The sequence below is a fragment of the Peromyscus leucopus genome, chromosome X (genome assembly GCF_004664715.2).
Source record: "Peromyscus leucopus breed LL Stock chromosome X, UCI_PerLeu_2.1, whole genome shotgun sequence".
In the NCBI taxonomy this organism is placed as follows: Eukaryota; Metazoa; Chordata; class Mammalia; order Rodentia; family Cricetidae; genus Peromyscus; species Peromyscus leucopus.
Genome location: NC_051083.1, coordinates 21,933,695 through 21,958,979, shown reverse-complemented (window position 1 = coordinate 21,958,979; position 25,285 = coordinate 21,933,695). Strand labels below are relative to the sequence as shown.

The following is a 25,285-nucleotide window of genomic DNA, read 5'->3' as shown; positions in this document are numbered from 1 at the left end:
TCCGAGTGCACCACCATTAAAGGCGTGCGCCACCATACCAGGCTCCTTTCTATCATTTGTAAATCAGACATCATAATCCTCGCCTAATGTAGCTGCTGTGAGCATTTAAAAAAAGATCATATTTAGAGTGATTAGTATATGAAGAATCAATGATAATTATTATGATTACTAATATTTGGGTGATAGCAAGGATGATCATCATCTACAAAGCTGTCAAGAAGTCTTATAGTGACAGTATAGGCAGGAATCTGGGCTTGGTGCCAAGCAGACTGGAGTTTGAATCCTGGCTTGTTTCCTCAACTATAAAACACAGACGATAAGGCCAGCACAGGTTCCATCCACAGTGTCACTGGGTGGATCAAATAAAACAAATCCTTGACAAGTTCTGTAAGTTATAAAGGCCCAACATATGCCATCACGTGACTCATGATTATGGTTATTATTAACTACCATGAGCAAAAGGTTCCAGGAACTCCCCAGCGGGGAGGAGCTGACAACTAGAGATGTGTTCAGTCTGGTTCCTCCACAAGTTAGCAGGCACACCAACAGAGATGCTATGGGAGGCCTGGGCTTGAGGTCATCCCAGGCTGCCTTTCTTCAAACTCACAGTAAGGACATTGAGATCTATGCCCTTTCTTAGACAAGTGCCCTCCCAAGTGTTAGAACAAGCTGTGCCTGGCCATGCTCCTTGGCTGCATGCAAGGATTAATTATGTGCCATCACAGACCTCTTGCCCAGACACCAGGGCTGACTATATCCACCACATTCTCACTGATTTAATGTCGGCCTCAGCATGTGTCTCCCCCGACCCCACCCCCAGACACACACAGCCCTTCCCTTGGACCTGGGCACCAATGTGCTCACCCCCAGACCTCCTGCAAGAGATGCTAGGACAAACTATCTATACACAGGCAACTTCTGACCCCGGCTCATATCCACTAACTTGCATGACAGGAACAGTGCTGTGACATATGGTTGGACAAGCTGTGCCCCACCCTAGGGTTTACAGCTGAGAGGTAGCAAATGGGGGTTCGCATCCCATTTGTTCTGTGTTCACCAACCCGGAAAGCCTGGTGAGCAAGATTCACAAGAAAGGGCCCATTTTTCCAATTGGTCCATTCAGAAGGAAGAACGGCTCCTTAAGTGAACTGTTTTCTACTCATCACAAATAGGCCATCTTTACTAGTGCAGGCCTGGACTGCACTGACTGTCCCCACTGTGTGCCTCTACTGCCCTGGGCCCATCTCATTTTAAAAGCCAGAGTTCCAAGTCCAGATGCTAAGACTAGAGCGCACCCTGAACCCCCTCACCATCCCTACATTACCTCTATTTTTGACACTTCTGACTTCATGGGGTTTCTGACAGATGAGGGCCAGAGGGATGCACAAAGAGCTCCAGTCCTAGTCCAGTTTTACCTCTTCTTCCTCAGCTGATAACCTTTATACCTTACCAAAGCTTATAACTTTTAACCAAGCATGCAAAGAAAAAAAAATGTTTCCTCGTCACCATATATAGTTCTAATGTCTCGAATGTATCACATCTAAAGTCAATCTAAGTCCCATCACTTGAGACTGCCAGAATTCAGGATAGAGAGGGAAAATAAGACCAGGCAAGCCCAGCATCCATTGTTCCCTTCTTTCCTGGAAGAAGAAAGTAGAAAACTTCCTGGATCTGGAGCTGACATCCCAGAGATCAGCCTCTTACGTGCCCCTGCACTGTGCGCCAAAGCTCTCAAGTCCCCTAGGACTGCAAAGACTGAGTAATGATCTTTAATACCATCATGTCTATGCCTGCCATGTTCTCCCTGTCCTCCCTTCCACTCCACACCCACCTCTAATACCAATGGGGAAAGAACCCTGCCATTGACCCCTGCCCATGGATCCCAAAGTAACAGCCAGAAAAACCCTCCACCCCAGGCCCAGCCCCCCCCCCCACCCCCCCGAATACTACTAAAGAAACGAGGTACTGACCTGACTGTTCTGGAATTCTCACCATCAGATCTGAAAGAGAAACAAGAAATAAGCAACAGTCAATATAGGCTCACCACTCTTTCCCCTACCCTACCTTGAGGTCCAACATATGTCATGAAAGCATGAACACGTGTTTCATCCATGCATGGAGAAGAGCAAGTGCAAAGGCCATGGTGGTGGGTGCTAGGTCAGTTGGAGCAGTAGGGAGAAGGACTGGTTGCCTAGGTAGGCAAGCAAAGGGCCACTGGAGGTGTGTGAAGTCAAGGAGGTAGCAGCAATCACAATGAGCATGGCTTTCCTTGGAGTGTGGCCTGAGAAGCAGCCAGAGACAGCCAGGTTCAGATATTGTCTCTGCTAGTTACTAGCCCTGTGACTTAGGCAAGCTACTTCATTTTTCTGAGTCTGAGCCTCAGTTTCCCTCAGTTCCCCAGTAACACAAGGTTGATCCTCAAAGAGCTGCTGGGATGATTAAGCTCTTTGGAACCAAGCAGACAAATGCCAGATATTATTAACAAGATACAATAGGCTTTGCCAACTGCCTAGTCCGACCTGCTTATTTTCCAGATGAAGAGAATGAAGCTGAGCGGGTAAATGAGTCAGCTGCTGGGTTCCTTTCTACTATACTGGGCTGTCTTCTTCATTATGCGTGGCCCCAGATGCAAAAGAAAGGTGAAAGAGAATGGAGTGAGGGCCAGCTCTAAGAAAAGCCAGGAAATGAGCAAAACCAGGACCACTCCCTTCCCCTCACTCCTCCTCCTCGGGAACAAAAAAATGTGTGTTCTTCGGAGAGCACATGCCTGTGCAAGCAATCACATGGCTATTATGTGTGCATGTATGTGTGCACATGCTTGTGTAATGGAAGTTAGGACAGAGAAGCTGTTTTATTGGGAGCAGACGAGGAGAGAAAGGAGAACCAGGGCCCCTGGAAGTGGGAGAGTATTGGGAAGTAGTCTCCCTCCCTCTTCACCCCACACCTCTGGTCCTCTCCCAGGCTGAACACGAAAAGGCACAGAGATGAACACAAGAGACTCTGTCCTCAACTGAGCGAGCCAAGATATAATTTTAGGGTTTTTTTTGGGGGGTGTTATCTATATGTACATTGAGAGGATGATTTTAGAATAGCATTTGTTGAGAGAGTGAGTGTGTGTCACACACGCACACACACACGCACACGCACACGCACACGCACACACTTACTCCAGCAAGGTAGGGCAGGCAAGCATCAGGGCGCTAAATGAGTTTGCCTGCTTACTAGCCACATTATCCTGAAGAAGTCACCTTGCTATCTAGGACCTCAAATTCTTCACACAGTAAATGGGGCAGTATGGGGCAGCGGCAAGGAACCCTCCCTTCATGGAATGGCTTTGAGGATCAAAGTGCCTGACACCTGGTGCATGTTCATTTGATAACAGTGGAACCAATCTGTTGCCTTTTTTGTCCCCTTAAAGGGACAGAAAACCAAGGCCACAGCGCACCTTATTACAGTTATTCAAACTTTCCATCACACTCTATAGCAGCAAGATGGCTCCTGGAATCCCAGCTCAGTTATTCTCAGGTGTCAAGTCTAAGGAGCCAAACTTGAATGACTCCCCAGCTGCCTACAGAATGGAATCCAGAACCCTCAGCATCTCTAACGCTAATCCCCTGCTCCAGGGAGGCTGGTCTACAGGCACCCATCTCAAAATCCTGAACACATTTACTCACACTATATATACCCTAGGCTCTAACCTGGGAAGACAACTGCCTACTCAAGGAGTCTAACTTCATCATTATCATCATGAACCATCATTGAGCATCTACTATGTACCAATCATAGTCTCTCTGCTTCTAAAATATCCCTCTGATGTTTCACAGTTCTCAAGATGGCAGTAGGGTTGGGGGAAATGTCCAAGTCCTGATGTAGAGTGTATTAGCCACTTCTCACATTGGACTGATTCTTTCTAGTTTGGGAGGACATAGCATCATAAGATCCAAAGTGGGGGTGAATCCCACCTCATGGGTCTATCACTAAGCATTTGGTATATTATATATGGATAACAATAATGCTGGTCAGTTTTTGTCAATTTGACACAAACCTAGTCATATTTGGGAAGAGAGAATCTTAATTGAGAAAATGCCTCCATAAACTTGGCCTGTAGGCCAAGTCTATGGGGACATTTTCTTGATTAATGATTGATGTGAGAAGACACAGCCTATTAGGGGTGGTGCCACTCCTGGGCAGGTGGCGCTGGGATATATAGGAAAGCAGGCTGAGCAAGCCAAGGGGAGCAAGCCAGAAAGCAGTGTTCCTTCATGGCCTCTGCATCAGCTCCTGCCCCAATTTCCTTTAGTGATGGACTGTAATGTAGAAGTGTAAATTGAAATAAATTCTTTCCTCCCCAAAAGGTCATGGTGTTTTATCACATCAACAGAAACTCTGGAACAACAATCATCAATATAGTGCTATCTGGCACCTCTTCAGGGAACAGTACACTTGGACCAATGGTCAATCTGCCTCCTACTTCATGAAGCTGGGCCACCATTCTTCTGGGGGAGAGTATAAAGTGGTAGAAGATAGGATATATTATGATTTGGTCCCTAACAGGCAGTATTAACTTTGGTAAGTCACCTCTCTGGACTTTTGATCCTCAATGTGTAAAATGATGGAGCTGTGTTAGTTGACTTCTAAGCACTCTTTAGGCTTTAAAACATTTACTTTCTGCCAGGCAGTGGTGCCCTGGCACCTTTAATTCCAGCACTCAGGAGGCAGAGACAGGCAGATCTCTATGAGTTTGAGGCCAGCCTGGTCTACAGAGTGAGTTCCAGGACAGCCAGGGCTACACAGAGAAACCCTGTCTCAAAAAAAATTAACTTTCTTTAGAACCCCAAAGTTTATTTCTTTTATCAACTAGAGTCAGCTGTTCACATGTGGAACCAAAACCCAGGGACCACACCCCACTTTTTTTTTTACACTCAAGTTAGTAGAAGGGAATGGCTGTCTGTCTGTCTGTCTTTATGTATGTGTGTATACACACATACACACCCACATCAGCCCATATGTTCATATCTGTTTGTGTGTACCCTTTTCTCCTTAGGCTAACCTTGGGCTTAATGAGTAGACTTAGATAATAAGACTACAATTCCTAAAGGTAAGCTTGAGAAATCTGGACAGGGAATTGCAGTTCCAGATAACTAGAGTATGGTCTAGAAGAGATGGGATCCTAATGAGTATGGCTCATTGACTCCACATGTACTTGCTTGGTGGGGAGGGGTCTTTGAAGTTTGGGGCCCAGGCCTCTGTTTCTCAGTACAGTTCATGATACTGGGATTTGTAATAAATAGAGCCCAAGATCCGCCTCCTTTGGCTTCCTTAGCTAGGTCCTGCTTTGCAGTTCAGGGAGTAGGGATGCCCGAAGGGCCAAGGCCTTCAGGATGTGTGCCCAGTGATGTATGCACTGCAAACCCCACTAAACAAATACATTGATTCTCAGGCTCTCCACTGGGGTATTTCATTCATAGCTCTTCCGGTATATCGATCTTCACTTCTGAACAGCTTTTTTTTTTTTTTTAATGTGCACTGAATGCATTCTTACATTAGAAAATCTAGGAACCCATGGAAAAAGAGAGGGAAAATGTGCACAATGACATCACAGAGACAGTGACCACTCCGAACAGTTGCCCTACTCCTCTCCGTCTCTGCATGCAGGAGAAATGATTTTGCATTGTATGATTTTTATTGCTTTTTCTGTTACATGCTTCCCCTTGTACTACATATTCTTCAAGATCATTATTTTTATTTGTCATGATGTAGTTAACCATCCTCTGAATATAGAGAATAGACACAGGTATGTTTTTCCATTGGTTTACATTGTGCTTTGGTAAACTTTCTTTCGCAAATAGCTTTAAAGCAACACATGGCTTTTAGGAAACTAACCTTATATAGGAGCAATTGAATCCAGCTTACTTCTCTTTCTAGATGGTCATTCCCTCTAGCTATGTCTGGTTTTATAGTCATTCATTCATTCCATTAGCACATATTCACTCTATACTTCTATGAACCGGATCCCAAGCTAGAGCTATGGGAAGAAATGAGGCATAGCTCCAGACCACCAGATGTGTCAGTCATGCTTGAAATAGGCAATTTCAGAACATTCTGATTATGGCTGAGAGGGAGAGAAGAAGCGCTTATCAAGGGAGAACAGAGAAGGGTCTCCTTAACCCACTCTATGGACATGATCATAAACTCTTTGAGGATATGGTGCTTATATGAGTCATGGACGATGAATAAATACTAGTTGGCTAGAATGAAGAAGGGAATGTTCACTTAAGTACAATGAGTTGAATAAACTGATTTGTCTCTGTTACTTCCCAAATACCACTAAAATGTGAGTAAATAAATTTTTTTAATTAAAAAAAAAAGAGAGAAAGACAAAGTCTAGGATGCTGAGCAGAAGTAAACCACTCCACTTACAGAACTTCTTCAGTGCTCAGGGTTTGGAGGTACTGTACACCTCAGAAGGCAGAGTGAGAGATAAAGCTAAAAATAGTGAATTGCAATGCTGTCCTCAATGCTGTCCAGTCAGACTCTCTCCACCTCCAGCACCATCCCAGCAACTGGAGGCTTTGGGTTTGAGAACACCAGGTGCAGTGGCAGATGGGGTGAAATAGAGCTAAAAGCAAAGGGATCTTCCTTGGAAAATGGTGGGACCCTAACTTCCTTCTACTCTCCTACTTCCAACAGCAAAGTCGGGTGCACACAGCTTCTGTGCACCTCCCTGTGTAGTGTCATGGGAGCCCTTCTCAAAGCGTCATCGTGCAGAGACACTTAAGTTAGGGCTCCTGTTTTTACGGTTCATTTAGTTTCATGTGCATGAATGTTTTGTCTGCATGTATGTAAGTGCACCGCATTCATGCTTGATGCTGGCAGAGGCCCGAAGAGGAGACCAGATCCCCTAGAACTGTAGTTATAGGCGGTTATAAACTGCCATGCAGGTGCTGGGAACTGAACCTGGGTCCTCTGAAAGAGCAACAGGTGCTCTTAACTGCTGAGCCATCTCTCCAGCCCCCAAGCTAGGTATATTTTGTTTTATGTTAAATAAGCCTTAATAAAAGTCATTATTTTCAAAGGAAACGAAGTTCTAGGCAATCAAAGATTACTGTATGAAGCAAAGCTATGTGAGGGAGACCACCAACCTGGAAGGCAGATGGACAAAGAAAACAAACCAAGGAAGGAATTTGGAAGGAACAAAGACAATGAAGAAATCTGGGAAATGAAAAATAGTGAGAGCCAGAATAAAAATGTCAGCGGGATAGAAGATATAAGGTGAAGAGATATCCTAGGAAACAAAATAACACAATAAAGAGGACGACAGAAGAGAAAAGATGAGAAAATTAGAGGATTAATTGAGGAATTCCTCCGTCTAACAATAGGGGTTCCAGAAATAGAAAATGGAGGAAACAGCAGGAAGGAAATGCTCAAAGACACAATGTAAGAATGTTTCCCAGAGCCGAAGGAATGAAAGGCCAACGAGATAAAACAAAACAAAGCCCCATATCGGGATATGCCGCTATGGCATTTCAAAACACCGAGGATTCAAGAAAAGATATTAAATGCTTCTAGAGAAAAAAAACCCACTATGTAGAAAGGGTCTTTAGTTTTTCTATGGTCATTGTTCAACATAACTCTCTGAACAAGTCTGGAATAAAAAAGGTGATGCTATGGTGGTGATGATGGTAAAGATCAAGTCATACTCCCAACTAAATATTTGTTTGTATTTATTCTTATTCTTCTGCGACAAGATTTCACCAGGTGGCTTAGGCTGGCCAGGAAGTTCTGAGCCTCCCATTTCTGCCTTCTAAGTACTGGGATTATAAACATGTACCACTACACAGGGCTATCACTTTTTAAATGTCATGTTCCAGAACTAAAGAGACAAAGATCACATTGTATTTATATCTTGAAGAAAACCAATAGACTACAACCAAAGACTTAAAGACCATACAACAGGGTATGAACTTTGCCTTATAATTGCTGAGAAGCACCAGGGAGGCTTCACCCAAGGTATGCCTACTTTTAATCCTAAACAAGCATTATATAATCATAATAAATATAATAAGCAGGTATTCTTGGTCTTTATCATAGCCAAACTTACAATAACCCAAATAATAACAACAGCACTATTTATTACATGTTTATAATGGTCCAATACTCATGCTATCTCCCTAACATCTGCACAAGGTAGTTAGTTGTTCTCATTGTCCAGATACAGAAATCGAAGCTTGAAGGAGCAATGTGAATTACCCACAACCACCCAGCCAATAAGTGGTGGATATGAGTTGAAAATCTGTATTTGTCTGATGGTTTGGCTTTTTGAGACAGGATTTTGCTATGCAGTGCACACTTACGGGGAACTTGTGGGCCTCCTGCCTCTGCCTCCTGAGTCAGCATGTGTCATCATACATGCTCACAACAAATGTCTTTAGCTGCCACAACTTTTGCTCCTTTCTGTCACACCAGAGCCAGGAGGCACTTCATCTCCCATACCAACCTGCAGACTTGACCGACCTGTTGCCCAACTCCCCTCCACACAAGCATAGCTCAAGGCACCCTAAATCAGAAACATTTAACAAACACGTTTATTATTTATTTATTTATTTCTGTTTTATGTGTAGGATGTTTTGCCTGTATATGTGTCTATTCACCATGTGCATGTCTGGTACCATCAGAGACCAGAAGAAGGGGTTGGATCCCCTGGAACTGGAGGCACAGATGGTTGTGAGCCACCACGTGGGGGCTGGGAATTGAAGTCAGGTCCTCTGGAAGAGCAGCTAGTGCTCTTCACCACTGAGCTGTCTTTCCAGCCCCAGCAAGCACTCTTAGAAGATGCAGAAAAGGGGGGCACCCAAAAAAGAAAGTGGGGGGTAGGTACAGACGTTACAGATGAATGGGGGGGCAGGAAAAAGGAACTGGCTCTATTGTCCTTAATTTCTGCCCCCTGCCCCCTGTCTCTGTTGGAAGTTCAGCCATGATGGGAAAGTGTGGGTGAAAGGAGGAGCAACTAGAGCAAGTCTTCTGTTGTAGAAGCCTAAACTCGGCCTCCAAGCCCTTTCCGGTGTACTTGGGGGTCATCTCTGGCCCAGCTGCTTTCACTGCTGGAGTAAAGAAGATGGGCTGCCCTCCAAGTACCTAGCCAATCCCGGAAAAGCCTGGCTCACAGCAGACCAGAAGCCTATCAAGTCACAGATGAGGCACCCAGGGAGATGAAGGAGAAGGCTTGAAGGCTTCATAAGGACGCAATAACCAGAATGGGGACAGAGCCCAGGTATCTGTTCTGCAGCTGAAGCTCCTTGACTCTATAGTCTGGATAGAGGAGGTTAAGGAAAGGGATGAACCAGGGGTGCTAGATGAATGTTCATGGCCAACAGTAACATAGGGTCAAAACAAGCTCATCCAAGCTTGGCTATTAGGAATGTGGAGTTACTAATAATTTCTAGTTTCAATCAGGCTTAGCTAGAACCAAAGCCTATAACTCAAGAGCATAATAAATGTGCATCTCCTCTCTCCCTGCAGTAAAACAAAAGTAAAGGAATAAGTACATTAAGTATGAACTCATATAAGGAAAGATGGGAGAAGATGGTATCAGTGAGTAAGAGATTTCAACAAATTTCTGAAAGAAAAAAATTAAACAGAGGGCTAGCAGAGTTGAAGAAGAGCCAACCCTGGTAGGGGGTTGCAGCTGAGGAGGCAGACCCTTGGTACAGGAGATCCTTAGCTAGACTTAGCCTTGGCATGTATGGAGAGGGGTAGACACCACCAGGGGGGCAAATGACAAGGTATAAACTGACAACATACCAAGTCCTTTCAGCCCAGGGCGATGGCTCAGCATGTGAAGGTACTTGCTATGGACATTTGCTCCCTAGACCTTGCACGATGGAAGGAGAGAACTGACTTCTGAAAGTTGTGCGCTGACATGCACACCATGACATGAGAGTGCTTGTGCTCACCTCTACATGCATCACACACTAATAATAATAATAATAATAATAATAATAATAATAATAATAATAATAAAATCATTCCTTCCTTGCCACCCTAAGTGCTGGACTCAGAACACGAGCTGCCTGGCATTTACGCAAAGGCGAAATGTCACAGGGCTGCTGGAGAAAGGAATTAAACTCTGAGGGATGCATTAGAGTATCTAATGACATTTTAGTGACCCCAACTAAACTGCTTTTTATTTTGGTATTTGAAGGACACCCATTATAACAATCATCTCCCTGCTGGATCACCAAATAAGACCAGTGAGTGCACAAGTGATTCTGGATATACAAACATTTCCGTAAGCGTTTCTATTAACTCAGTCATAGTTTGTAAAGCAGAAAATAGGAGAGGGGGGCTGGAGAGATGGCTCAGCGGTTAAGAGCACTGACTGCTCTTCCTGAGGACCCGGGTTCAATTCCCAGCACCCACATGGTAGCTCACAACTGTCTGTAACTCCAGTTTTGGGAGACCCAACACAGACATACAGGCAGGCAATATACTAATGCACATAAAATAAAAATAAATAAATAATTTTAAAAAGAGAATATAGTAGAGAATACTATTACAATTTGAGATGGGGAAAGGAATTCAGTGTTACAAATAAGCTAAAAGAAATTTTAACGAATCTTTTTGTTGATCCTCTTCGCTACTCCCCTCCCCTAACCTCTCCCCATCCTCTGAGTCCTCTTCACACTCTGCTAGCCCCTCCTTCAGCTTTCTGTTACCTTCTTTTTCTCTTCTCCCCACCCCCTCCCTCCCTTAAGATCTCTTTCTCACTCTTCATAGTCCCTTTTTATATGACCTACACTTGTTCTCATATATGTGTGTGTGTGTGTGTGTGTGTGTGTGCACGCTCATATATGTGATATGCATATGAGAGAAAACATGTGTGGGATCTGCCTTTCTGGGTCTGGGATGCTTTGCATAAATTCACAATTTCCAGTTCCATCCACTTTCCTACAAATGTTATGATTCCATTTTTCTTTATAGCTAAATAAATTCCATGTGTATATGCATCACTTTTTCTTTACCCATTGATTTGTTGACAGTATGTATAAAAATCCCATAATTAAATCCATTACTTTGAGTACAATTTTTAAAGTTAGTGAAAATTAAATAGCAAAAAAAGAGAGATAATGTTTTCAGTTGATAAGTGAGGAAATAATTGTTAAAGCACGCTACTTAGAAGCATGAAGTCACAGGGCTAGTGAGATGGCTCAGAGGTTTGGGGTGCTTGCCACCAGGACTAAAGACCTGAACTCAATCCAAGGCGAAGTTGATTCTAAAGAGCTGAACTCAATCCAAGGCGAAGTTGATTCTAAAGAGCTGTTCTTTGGCCTCTAAATGCCATAGTATATGCATGCGTGTGCATTTGTGGGCACGAGTGCACATGCACACACGAAAACATTAATAATAATAATAATAATAATAATAATAATAATAATAATAAAGAGATATGAAGTCACTACCAGAAAAGCTAAATGATAAAAGTGATCATATCCAGCAGCTGGGCATGGGGGCTCATGTCTATAATTCCATATATACTTAGGAAATGGAGACAGGAGGATCTGTAGTTCAAGGCCAGCCTCAGCTATATAACAAGTTCAAAGCCACCCTGGACTTCATGAGATTCTGCCTGAAAAAAAAACAAGAGCCAGGCATAGTAATCCATGCATGTAATAGCAGCAATCAGGAGGCCAGGCAGGACGAGCTTAGCAAATCTGAGGCCAGTTTGATATATGTAGCAAGTTCTAGGCCAAGAGGGACACTTAGTGAGATTCTGTCTAAAAGCAAAACTAAACAAAAAACAGCAACAACAAAAAGAAATGGCCACCTCCAGGGTCTAGGAAGCAAGAGGCAAGCCTTTTTTATGACAGGTTCTCCCTACATATCCCATCCTGGCTTTTTTTTCCCCCCAGAAATCTTTCTTCCTTAGTCTCCCAAGAGCTGGGATTACAGACATGTGCCACCATGCCTGGCAAGACACTGGCTTTTTATTCTACAACTCACTCATTTTAAAATGTGTATATATGCTGCATAATCTAACTTAAATGTAGAAGCTAAGAAGTTCATCTCTCAGAAATACAGAACAGTATAGTGTTTACCAAGACTGAAAAGAATGAGAAGGGGACGGAAAGAAGATGGTTATTGGGTGCTAGATAGAAGGAATAACTTCTACTGTTCTATAGCGCAAGAGGATAACAATAGTTGACAAAAACTAATGTAATGTTTCAAATTAGCTAGTAGAGGGGCTTTTTAATGTCCCCAACACAAAGAAATGATAAATGTTTGCATATAGGTTAATCACTCTGATCTGATGATCACATATTATATATATATATGTATTAAAATGTCACATTGTATCTAATAAACATGTGTAATTACTGTGTCAATTAAAAATAAAAATAATATTGTATATACACACTGCTTTGAGCTGTGCTGATTGGTTTTTGTCATATTTGAGATGAGGTTTTGACTGTGTTGCCCAGGTTTGGTCTTGAAATCCTGTACTCAAGTGATCATCCTCCCGCAGCCTTCCAGCTGAGGTGGCTGCCACCTTGACTGGCTGGTATAATTTTTAAAATTCTAAAACCAAGTCCCTTTCCTTTCGTGGGTTCTCTGTCTTCCACACTGTACATTCCGAGCAGAGGGGGTGCTGATTCTGCCAGAAGGAGGTCCTGGTCTCCAGCGTTTGCCTCTGGTTAGAGCAGGAGCAGGAGAGGCTAAGTACAGGGCTAGACGCTCGAAAGCAGTGATTCTCCACATGTGGATCACGACCCCATGTGTGTGGGGGGTGTCAAACAACCCTTTCAAAGGGGTCACATATCAGATATCCTCCACATCGGACATTTACATTATGATCCATAACAGTAGCAAAATTAAAGTTGTGAAGTAGCAACGAAAATAATTTTATGTTTGGGGGTCACCACAACATTTATGTTTGAGGGTCACCACAACATGGTGAACTGTATTGAAGGGTTGCAGTATTAGGAAGGTTGAGAACCACTGGTCTAAATTAATACTTTGGCCCCCCACAACAATCCATACAGCTGTCTTGAAATTTCAACCAGATCAGTCTGCAGCACCTTCTGGTCCTCTTCAAATATTCCAGCCCCTCCAGCCTTCCATTTACTCAACCACTTACACCCAATAATTATTTATACCTGCCTGAATCTTGAAGGATTTCAGATTATTTATTCCAAGAGCACAGATAAGGACAGACCAAAAACTGAACCAAAAAAAAATGGGAACTCAGAAAGAGAGCTCAGCAAAGACGTTAGAGCTATACATTCAAGTTAACTGGTGCCTGAGGCGTAAAGGAAGATACAATGAACGATGAAAGCTCCATCTTGGCAAGGAGAAAATACACCATTTTGAGGAAAAGCAAAGCTTGGCCTAGCACTGGATTCTTCAAATTACTGTCCACAGGAGATTTTAGATAGAGAACAAAAATGATTGTTTATCGAGTACAAACATCAGTGAGTGCAATTCAAACGATCTCAGTTAATCTTTGAGCAGTAGGCATTGTTATTCCATTTTAAAGACCAGGAACTAAAAGCTTATAAAACATAAAATGTCTTCACTGAGGTCATCCAGCACGTCGAGGCAGCATTTATATTCAAACACAAGTCTGTCTTTCTCAAAAGCACAGCCCTCCTTTGTATGAAAATTGAAACAGGGGCAGGGGGTGGCCAGGCCTGGCTGTCAAACCAGAAATTGCTTTTGAGCTGCCTCAGATACATCAAACAAGTCCTAGCAAGACAAAAACTAGCAGCAAGAAGTTTGGTCCTGAGCTGGGTGGAGAAAAAGAAGAAAGAGTTCCTATCCCAGCTAGGAATCAAGCACCTTGGTTTCCGAGGAGCCAAATCAGAGCAGAAGACCAGTCTCCCTCCCATTAGAGCAAAAGCCCCTTTAGGAGATGAATCCTCTTGGTTGCTTCATCCCCAACAAGCCACCCAATCTCTTGGAGCCCTAGTTTTCTTCTTTCTTTCATTTGGTTTTTCTATAAGTAGAACACAAAAACAATCCTAAGATTTTTAGAGCAGCACATTCGACAGAAGCTGTTTTGAGCATTGGCATTAGTACTACAGCGACTCTTCCGGTCCGAATGCTTTCTTCTATGCACACTTGCAGGGCCTTAAACAGTCTTTTGTCACTTCTGGTAGCAATCTTCTCACCTGTAAAGTAAATCACCTTCAGCTGCATACTTCAGGCCCTTCCAGCTCAAACATTTGACATTTACAACCCTGCTGATCATGAATGGCTGCTGTTCCTCTGAGCTCCTGCAGTGTGCTATGTTCCCTTCTCTGATGGCACTTGAAGAGCTTATTGTCATCACCGTTCTCTCTCCGGCACCCAAGTGGGCAGGTCTTTTCTTTTCTTTTTTTCTTAAATGAGATCTACTCTCTTAACAAATTGTTTTCTTTTTAAAATTAGTTTCATTGTGTCACTTTCTTTTCTTTTCTTTTTGCTACAGGGCTGTGTAGCCCTGGCTGTCCTGGAACTCCCTCTGTAGACCAGGCTGGCCTGGAACTCAGAGATCTGTCTGCTTCTGCCTCCTGAGTACTGGGATTAAAGGTTCATTATATCATTTTCATACATGTATATTTTTGTCGTTTGCTCATATTAGCTCCCTAACGCACCATCTTATTTTTCCTCTCCTCTCTCCACTGGTCCCTTTCTCTCTTCCAAATAGTCCCATTTCTGCTGTCATGTCATATATAATTGTGTATGTGTCTGTTCATGTGTGTGTGGTGTGTGTGGTCACGTCAGAGGTTGATGTTGAGTGTCTTCCAAAACAGCTCTCCACCTTATCCTTAAGACAGGGGCTCACAGAATCTGGAGCTCACTGATTGATTAGACTGACTAGCAGGCAAAGCCCATGAATCCTCCAGTCTCCAGCTCCCCAGCACTGGGACTACAGGAGGGCACCAACACACCCAGCTTTTCAGTGGGTGCTGGGAATTCAATCTCAGGTCCTCATGATTGTACAAGCATTTTACCCAGGGAACCATCTCCCAAGCCCCACATCCATCCATCCATCCATCCATCCACCCATCCATCCATCTATCTATCTAAATGTAGACTATGCATATAAAAAACATACAAAATTTGTCTTTCTGAGTCTAGTTTATTTTGCTTAGCATGGTTTCCAGTTCTATTCATTTTTCTTACAAATGACATTATTTAATTCTTTTTAGGGATGGATAAAACTGCACTGTATATATACACCACATTTTCTTGATTCATCTGTTAATAGGCATCTTCACTGCTTTCATGTCTTGGCTTTTATGAATAGGAGTGCAGATCTCACAGTCTCTCATCGAGACTGTTACATGCACTTTCTCACAAGACGTTTTCAAATCTCTCTTACAGTCTGCCCTTCTAGGGAGACTGCTCCAAAATGTGACTCTCAATGTACTATGCCATGGGCACCTCTCTCCCTAGTTTAAACCCTTAAAGTTCCCAATACTGTCATCCTTCTGTCTTCATGATCTAGGCTGACCAATTCTCCAGAATCTCCTCCTCCTTGATGAACTTCCCTGCCTCCCATCTCCTGCTTGAGTTTGTTGTGACGATAAAAGTCTTTCTTCTCTTTGCACATACGTCATGTATGGGTATACTTAGGCTGTTTCCCCTGCCTGAACCTCCCATTTGCCCCCAATTCCCAACAACCCACATATAGTCTTCGTTCACCTAGTTAACTCCATTTAGAGATCACCTCCTCTAGGAAGCCTTCCCTGATGGTCGGTAGCTACCAATCCTTAGGGCACTTCCTGTCCTTCCCACTGGCAATACAACATTGGATATCACTTTGTATTCATCTGTCTGCACAATTGCTTTCTTTACTCTGAAGCCAGAACTGTGCAGTGTAAGTCACCAAACTCTACCTGTTAGGACACAAGGTGCACTGTGCCCTAGACACATGCACCAGACACACAAATATTCACTGCATTAACCCCTCAGAATTCTGGGGAGCGTCTCCTCCGCCTCTTCCTCCTTCCCTTCATATAGCACAGAGCTTTAGAAAGTTATCAGTGATAGTAAGGTTTACCAATGAATAAACACATGCTGTGTGCTGAGACTAGCTAGGTCATATTCAATTCGCACAAGCACAGTTGAGTTGGGCTGTGCAGCTGTGTACGGATCCACTTAGGTACTCTGCATCATGTACAACAACAGGAATTTGTTTTTCACTGCTGGGAGTAAACTGAGCTCCTCCCTAAAGAGGAAATAACTAGTTGGTTCACAATTCTTCCTCATGACCAATGTTTATTATTCTTCAGGGAATACAACAGAAAATGAACCCAGGGCCTCACATATATTAACCAAAGACCAGCCCCTAATGACAGTAATTCTAACATGGCTATACAGAAGGAAACATTCGTTTGATTCAGGTGAGTGTAGTACACTGTATCTTGGGATCCAGTAGGAAATCATAAGGCCTGGATATGCAGTCATCCTAACCCTTTAAGAAAACATAAAATTCATACATCCTCACTCTAATTTCTATGTGCCAACTAAAAAGAAATAAAACCTATAGTCTAAAAAAAAAAATCACACTATACCATAGAAATGTATCTTGTATGAGTGAAGGGTACCTCTTAGGTGATGGTGGTGATTAATTTATATCTAAAGCATCAGAGGAACAATCCCCATCCGTCCTGTAGCTCTGGCTAGCCATCTTTGTTTTGGATATGATGGGACTGTTTTCGTGGTGTTTGTTACACTTCGCCTCTAGGGGGCAGGGCAGTATCATCTATTCTTTTCTATCCTTGGCTCTCTTGCTTTCCATCCCGACCAGGACCTTGATGAATATGAGGAGCAGGCAGGAAAGTTTCTGACACACTGAGGGGTGGGGGTGTGGTAAGGGGATGGGGGCTAGTATGAATCATACATGTTAGAAAATACAATTTTATCCCCATGTACTGCTGAGGGGGAAAAAAATAGAAACAGGCCCTGCAAGTGAAATGATGCTTAAAGACTCACATGAAGTCTACGTTCCAGAACATCCCACTTCCTTCCTTCAGATTCTCCCAGGTAGTATTCAGGGTTCCCAAGCCCCACGGAGCTTCAGCCACTAAGTAGCCAAGATGGGCTTCCTGTGTACGTGCTTTCAAGGGTCCGAAAAACTGGACACTTTGGCAGACAGTAGAGAGCAGGGGAAACTAGACTACTTGGCAAATCATCCTCCCCCGCCAAGAGGAAATAAGTCATCTAGTCCTCATTCTCTCCTGTGACCGATGCATACGACCTGCCAGGAAAAGAGCCAAAGAGGGCAAGTCTACTCCCACTCTTAAGATGCTGTGCCTGGCCTAGCGTATGATCTCAATAAAAACCGATGGATATTTAAAAAAAAGGGGGGGGGAGAAATGAAAAAATGTGCCAATAAACAACTCGCAACTGGACTTGGGCGAAGTGCATACAGGTCCCATATAGGACTCCCTGGTTCATTCAGGAGAGAAGATTTTGCACCAAGAGTCAAGAATGTGGCGTGACATAGACATGGCCTGCTAGGGAGATGGAGTGATGAGCAGATTGGCCTGTATACCTCTAAAGTCTCATGCAACTCGGCTTCTCTGTCACTGTGTCAACTGGGAGAGCACTGGGTGTAAAAAATGGAAAAATCCTAAGCCCATGCTTCCAGAAAGCAAGAGGAAAAAAAACAAGAGGAATTTGAAGTTGACATTTCTCTCAACAGGAGTCCAAAATAAAGAAAAACTGAGGGACCTGGCCATTAGTTCACCAGCACTTGATCAGACATCCTTATGTCTACTCAGAATTGATTGAGCAGCTGCTGTGTGATGTATTTCCAAGTTTTTCACTCCTTTCACCCCAGCACCAAGCACCGAATCTGATATAGAACATGTACTCAATACATGTCAGTTAAGTCTGACTCCTTTTAGACCAGTGGTTCTCAACCTGCCTAATGCTCTGATCCCTTAATGCTGTTCCTCATGTTGTGGTGACCCCCAACCATAAAATTATTTTCATTGCAATAATTTTGCTACTGTTATGAATTTAATGTAAATATCTGATATGCAACCCCAACAAGGTGGAGACCCACAAGTTGAGAACCACTGTTTTAGAGGCTAGTAGGAGGCACAAGATATGAACAACTAAGAAGATAGATAGATAGATAGATAGATAGATAGATAGATGATTGATAGATAGATAATTGATAGATAGATAGATAATTGATAGGTAGGTAGGTAGATGGATGGATGGATAGAAAGATATGATAGATAGGTAGGTAGGTAGGTAGATAGATAGATAGATAGATAGATAGATAGATAGATAGACAGATGATGGATAGATAGATAGGTAAGTAGGTAGGTAGATGGATGGATGGATGATAGATAGATATATATGATAGATAGATAGATAGATAGATAGATAGATAGATAGATAGAAGATTGATAGGTAGATAGATGATGGATAGATAATTGATAGGTAGGTAGACAGATGATTGATAGGTAGGTAGATAGATTAATATTGACAGATAGATAGATAGATACATAGATAGATAGATACATAGACAGATAGATAGAAAGAAAGATAGATAGATAGATAGATAGATAGATAGATAGATAGATAGATAGATAGATATGCTAGTCTTGGGGTTAGAGAGACGGCTCAGTGGTTAATAGAATTGGTTGCTCTTATAAGGACCCAGGTTTAATTCCCAGAAGCCACAATCTGTAACTGTGGTCCCAAGGGATCCAATGTCCTCTCATGCAGGCAAAACACCCCTACAAATAAAATAACAATGAAAGTTAAAATATAAAATAAAAAGACTAAACTTCTCACTGCAAATGTCAGGGATAGACGGAGCATCATGGCGGACCAACAAGGGCTGGAGAGATGGCTCACTGGCTAAGAGTGCTTAAGGCTCTTCTAGAAGACCCAGGTTTGATTCCCAGCAACTCCCACTGCAGTTCAAAGCTTCAGTTTCAGGGGATCCAGTGCCCTCTTTTGGCCTCCATGGGCTCACATGTGGTGCACATACATACACGCACGCAAACAATAAAAATAAAAATAAAAAAGCCATACACATAAAGTAAAATAAAAATAATTATTTTTAAAAGGACCAGAAAATAAAGATAGGAGAGGTGACAGCTAATTCCACCTTAGAAATAATAGTAAGCAACCAAGGAGAAGGGAACGGTATTAGCCATGTCCCAGAGGCCATCAGAAGGCGTGGGTGGGCTACTGATGGCAGCACACCGCCAGGGTAACTCAGGCATGGTCTGTAGAAAAGGGATTTGCAAAAAAATGAGAGAAGAAGGGGAATCTGTGGACGGAAACAGACAACGAGAACAGAGGAGCCAGACTGCAGACATGGCTTGGCTCCAGCAGATTTATCAGAGGCTTGACAGAAAAAAGAGAAGTAATCTCTCAGGACACCATGGAAAAACTCAGGAGGTGATTTTGAAAGGGAACCTCGGAGGGAGTCAAGGCAGAGTCACGCCTAGAGTTCACGTCTTTAACCCCACCCCCCGACCCCCGGACGGGAGGGGGCAACAGTGCCCGGAAGGATTGGAAGCCATACAGCTCTCGGTCTCAGCCAGCTGTGTAACTCACTGCTCTGAAAAATGAGGATAACAATAACACCCACCTGGCAAGGATCCTGTGGAAATGAGATAAGAAACAGGGCTGCCGGATGAGTAAGAATGCCAAGAATGCTACAGACCTGGAGCCCAGCTAGCTCTTCTGCAGTCCTGCCACTTATTCACTCAGGAACCTTGGATATGTTACCTTCCTAGACCTTAGTTTCTTCATCCATAAAATGGACTTAATAACAATTTACATGAAAGGATTCATGTGAAAACAGAATGAATGACTGTATGGCAGGCACTTAGAATGAAGTGCCCAGCACACAGTAAATGCAGTGGGAAAATGTTAGCTATCATTACATAAAGCTGCACAGGAGAGTGCCTACCACACAGAAAGCTGAGACTCACTCAGTCCACACATGGCCTCTTCACCATATGCTCCAGGCCTTTACTCTGCCCCTGGAAAGTGTAGGGGCCGTAGTTGGCAGGGGTGGACAGAGGAAGAGCAGTCAGCAAACACCACGCCTGGTGTCTCCCCTCTGCCACACATCTCAACTGGACATCAAGGGACTGTGCACACTTCTTCCAAGCACCTTCCTCTCCTGCCCAGGTCCTCAACCAGTGGCCTTGCCTCTCTTGATCCCTCTGTCCTCTGAGAACCCCCACCCTTTCCGTTCACTTCGCCCTCACTACTGTGTCTGTGGCCTGCCTAAGCCCGCAACCCTGTCTTCCTGGCTGGTGGGAAGAGAGCTCTGCGTGCCAAGAGCATGGTGTTTGCTCAGCCTGGTGGCCCCTCCTGCTCTGTGAACACAGCCAAGAAATATTTGTGGATGACAACAACCCCATTCTTGCCCCAGATCTAGACAGAGAAGCAAGACTCCTAATTCTCATTAAATTCAACATTATCATTTTCTCCCACACCAGCATAATGCTCACAACACAGTGGAGGGGACGATAAATAGTTTCCCTCGTGAAAGGAAGGAGAGACACCCTAGAGAAAGAATCCAGCATGCCAAAAGGAGCCAGACTTCCCCCAGAGTCTCTCCCGGGGCTCACTCTCACTTGCTCGTTCTCTCTCTCTCTCTCTCTCTCTCTCTCTCTCTCTCTCTCTCTCTCTCTCTCTCTCCTCAATGCTGGCACCCCACCACCTGCAGCAGATGATAGTTCAGCAGTGATGCAGTAGACCACGCATCGCTCGGGGTGTCAAGCGCACCAGGCTGGCCCCTCTAGGTTCAGTATCCAAATGGGAGCCAGCTTGCAGGGTGGGTGGGGGCAGAGGAGAGACGGTTACCACCATATTGGCTTCAGCCCACCACTGCATACAGCAGAGATGGAGCTGGGCCCGTGCAGGAAATGTAGGAACACAGCTCTCTTCAGCATGGGACATTCAGCAGTGGGTCCTAGCCTCCATAAATCATTCTAGGTGTCAGAACTGTAGGGGGAATCAGACCAAGCTTAACAACAAAAAGATCTCTTTTGAAATCATGGCAGGAGGTGACAGTTCCAGGTAAAAAGATAAGCAGTAGTCAGGTCAACAACTAGTAAGCAAATAACTAAATCCTCATGTACCAGTGACCAGAAGGAGGTAGGGATTCATGTTGCTTTCTGTCATACTAGGAAGACCACACCCAGAGCCTGGCAGAAGAGATTCTGGCATCCTGGAACCTGTCCAGTAGAGCAGTATGGAAGGATGAGGGAGTTCTGGGTAACTGATATGGATATGGATGGGTGATACCCAAAGCAAAGAAGGCAAAGTTCACAGGAATATGTTGTGTATGTTGTGTGAGTAGCATGACCTCTGATGGACGTTACTTCTCAGGGCCCTCAGTTTCTTATGCTGTGACGTGACGGTAGTGATCGATGCACAGGGTGGTTGGGAGAACTGAGTCCGAGGCCGAGTGGGCTCCCAACAAGCTCTATCTTGACCCAGGCCCTATTTCTCCCCAGTTTGTCCACCAGAGGGAGCCTGGGGCCCAGCCGAGCCCAGCCTGTACCAGCTCTGCCTGTCCTCCCCCAATGCTGCAGCCTCAGCTGCTGAACTCCCACCCTGCCTGCCCGCGCTTCCAACAGCAGCCTTCTCACCCACTCCTTACAAACCCAGAACAGGCCTAGCAGGGGAGTCGCTTGCAGCAGCCCTGGTTCCAGCAATGGCTACAGGTTCTCCTGACATCCGGCAAGGAGGAAGGTGGGAAAGAGGAAGGGAGCCGTCTTGTCTCCCCATTGACTCCTCCACTCATCCCAGACCCATCTCTTCTAGTTCAAAACCTGGAGACCTAAGGCTCTCTTCGCTTTTCCCAGTTCAGTACCTCACCAGGTCCTGAGGCCAAGACTCCTTGGGGTGCTTAAGCTCTAGGGAACAAATAATGTGCCTTTAAGACAGGCAGACTTCGATTCTAGTCCAGCTCCATTAGCAACTAGTAGCATAACCTTGAATAAGGCCCCTTGGACGACTTGAAGCCTTGGTTCTTCCTTCTCTAAAATGGAGCTGCTGATGCTCACTGAGTGGGCTTTGTTGTGAAGTCCAAATGAAGTAATCACAGATAGGCAAGCAGTTAATATGTAGTTGAGAGACATTCAAAGTGCTATTTAAACCTCTTTATTAGCCCAGTAGGAAATGTGATGCAAGGGATTCCAACAAGCCACCTGGAAAGTGCACAAAAAAGAAGGAAGGAGTCTGAAGCAGGCAGAAGGGCAAATGGGCTCCCAGCCAGCCCAGAATTCAGACCTATGTCTGCAGGATGGAGAAGCTGAGAGCAACAGAATTCTGAAATTGAGGAAGATTCGGGTCTTTTCCCTGGGCTTAATGCCCAAATCAGGAACTATATGTTTCTTGCAGCTCGCTCGGACCCCCTTTGGCCCTCAACTGGACCTGTCCAGCCAGCCACCATCCTCATCCCTTGAAGCAATCTACTGCATCACAACTGGCTAGGTTGAAAAGTTCTCTTGATTTGATCTTAAATGTTCCCACTGCTCCTGGATCTGCTCCCTGGAGTCAGACATAATGAGGCTGCTCTCTCCATCACAGGCCTGACCCCTCTAGAGAAGTCTGCAACCAGACTCAAGGACCACGAGGCCCCATCCAGTCTTTCTCTGCCCCCATTCTGGGGCTGTCCCTCCACCCCAACACTCATCTGAGGGTGCACTGCAGTGGAGCCCAGCCAAGCCCTCAAGCTGCAGCTGCTGCTCCTGGGGCCCAGCCATCTCAACCCAGCACCCCAGCCTGCTGCCTCACCATGGGGGAGTTGCAGAGAGCTGTCTCCCGGCAGATTTCCTGAGGCAGAAGGCTTCCCCACCCCCAGCCCAGCCTCCAAGAGACACTCCACTAGTTGTGGCACATGGTAGGACCAGCTGAGCAGTGAGAGGAGGGCTAAGCCTGTCCATTTGCTAAAGGACTTCAGACTTGCTCTCTGGTGTGGCTGGGTTAGTAACATAACCATTGAATCTCAGTTGGCAGACCTTGCCTTTAAAAGAAATGTAGGGGAAAGGATGGACTGACAGAAGAACGGACTCAGTCAAGGTCACAAAGCCAATCTGCAACAGAGCTGGAAGGGAGACCCAGTTCTCCTGTCTCCCAGTTCAGTGTTCTTTCCACTATAGCAGCAAAGCAATAGGAGAGCCTTCAGGGCATCCCTGTGAGCCTTCATGCCCTTGACTCACAGCCTAAAACATTTATCCCAACCGGCACACAATGGGATCCATATGGGAAAAGTGGACCCTGCCCATGTCCCATCAACTCGGAAAATATTCCTATCCTGTCTCAGACACATGGACAGACCCCAGCACCGGAACTGAAGCTGATCCAACAGATGGGAGATCTATGGACTTCCCTTCCTGGTAGGGCTCTTTAAATGGGTGTTGTTTTTCTTGAAGGGTGGAGACCAGCTGGACTTTGAGAAACTAACCAAGGGCCTAGCTTCCATCTTTGCTCCCCCATCTTTGCCACCATCACCCCCCCCCTCCATGCCAATATGTGCTGCAGTTCCCCTCAGAGGGATCTCAGTCGCCAGAATCCATTCTGGTCCCCACTTGCCTCTAGACAAGACTAGCCCCCCGCCTCAAAAAAAATAAAGATGTGTAGGAGTGTTTCTCTCCTTTGGGGCTTTGAGTTGATACCACCTCTGTCTAAAAAATATTTAATCCATCTTCCAGAAAGGATACGGCTGGGGGCTGAAGAAGTGGAAGGAGGTAGTGGGGATTGCTTTAGTCTCTAACTGGCCTTGGTTCTGAAGGTAAAAAAAAAAAAAAAAAAAAAAAAAAAAGCCTGCACTCCTCTGACCAAACCAGTGTGTGGTGGCTAGGGAAAGCATGTCAGCTGGTTGAGGAGGACCTGGCTTCTCCCGATTGGGATAGGAGAAGCAGGAAATGGAATCAGGCATGGGCTTCATATACTTTATCCACCAGATAAGTTGAAGAGGAATCTAGAGGGGAAGGGAAGGGTTGGGTGGGGGTTGCCAACACATTCCTTACTTTCTCTGGAGGGTTGTAGCCGGGCTGGTGCTGGTACTGGTGCTGTGACCTCCGCCCGCGCCAGGGCTGGAGCTTCTGGATGCGCCACGGCTCAACTGGCCTCGCTCCCGCGGTGGCCGCTGCCCCACGCCCACCGCCGAGGAATAGCCGGCTTCCTTCTCGCGGCCCGGGTGCGCTGGCCCAGCCTCCCTCCCGCCACGCTCGCGACCCAGGGCTGGGTTCTCGTGGTGCAGGTGGCACTGGGCCACGTCGCGCTCGCGGGCTGTGTAGCCGGTAGTGTCCTGGAGCTGATAGGAGGCTTCTCGTTCCTTGTCCCGATAGATAGCTTCCCGGTTCTGGTAGGCGCCATCCCGGTTCGGGTAGCCCACGTCCCGGGACGCCTGGTGGAACTGGCTCTCCCGTAGCTCGCGGTGGTGGAACTGGGTCTCACGCAGGTTCTGGTACTGGCTCTCGCGGCCAGGGCTATCCCGCGCGCCAAGGGGGTCCCGGTGCAGTTCCCCGCGGTGCAGCTGGCTCTCCTCCCGCAGGTCGCGGTTCTCCTGGGTGAGCTGGTCCAACTGGCCCTCCAGCTCTTCGATGCGCCGCCGCTGGGTCTCCAACAGCTGCTGCTGACTCTCAATGATGTTGTTCAGCTCCAGCAGGTACTCCACCGCCCGGTTGGGGCTCTCAGATCCCGGGCCACCCGGGGGCCCGGACCCCGCCTCCATCCTGGCGGCCCAGGGACAGGGGAACGGGCAGGAGAGCCCAGTCCCCGCTCGCTCACGGCGCCACCCTCCCCCGGGCCCAGCCGGGGGAGGGGCCGGCGGGACGCGAGGGCGCGCACCGGGCTCGGGGGCCCGGGGGCCCTGGGGGGCCCGGGAGACAGCGCTGGGGCCGGCGGCACGGGGCGCAGGAGCTGAGGCTACCGCAGCCGCCGCCGCCGCCGTCACCGCCACCACCACCGCCAGGGCTCGGAAGGACGCGGCCCACGGCGCTCCGCCCGCTGCGGAGTCACTGCGCAGCGCGGCCGCGCGGGACCGCCCCGGCCGCCGGCCCGCCCCCCGCCCCTGCCCCCACCCAGTTCTCCCGACCCGCCCCCGCGCGCCCCACCTGCAGTGGCCACCAGCACCAGAGCTGGACCAGCCCCAAGGCACTGGCACCTCAGCTGGAGGTCAGCCTTAGCTCAGTCTGCAGGAGGTATCTCCATTTCAGCGGTCCTGGGGTCTTCACCTAATAGCCTAACGAAGTCCTCCTCCAACCTATTCTAACATGCGCTGGTCCAACAGGCCCAA

The 25,285-nt window shown here is 45.9% G+C and overlaps 1 protein-coding gene across 1 annotated transcript in view; it reads right to left on the bottom strand.

Moving 5' to 3' along the window:
• Iqsec2 (IQ motif and Sec7 domain ArfGEF 2) overlaps positions 1 to 24,984 on the bottom strand; it is an 82,300-nt gene extending 57,316 nt beyond the window's left edge. Inside the window, 2 exon segments of the mRNA XM_028857698.2 lie at positions 1,971 to 2,000; positions 24,015 to 24,984. Coding sequence (XP_028713531.1) covers positions 1,971 to 2,000; positions 24,015 to 24,721 — 737 coding nt within the window. The 5' untranslated portion in view covers positions 24,722 to 24,984.
• Between the last annotated feature and the right edge of the window lie 301 nt (positions 24,985 to 25,285).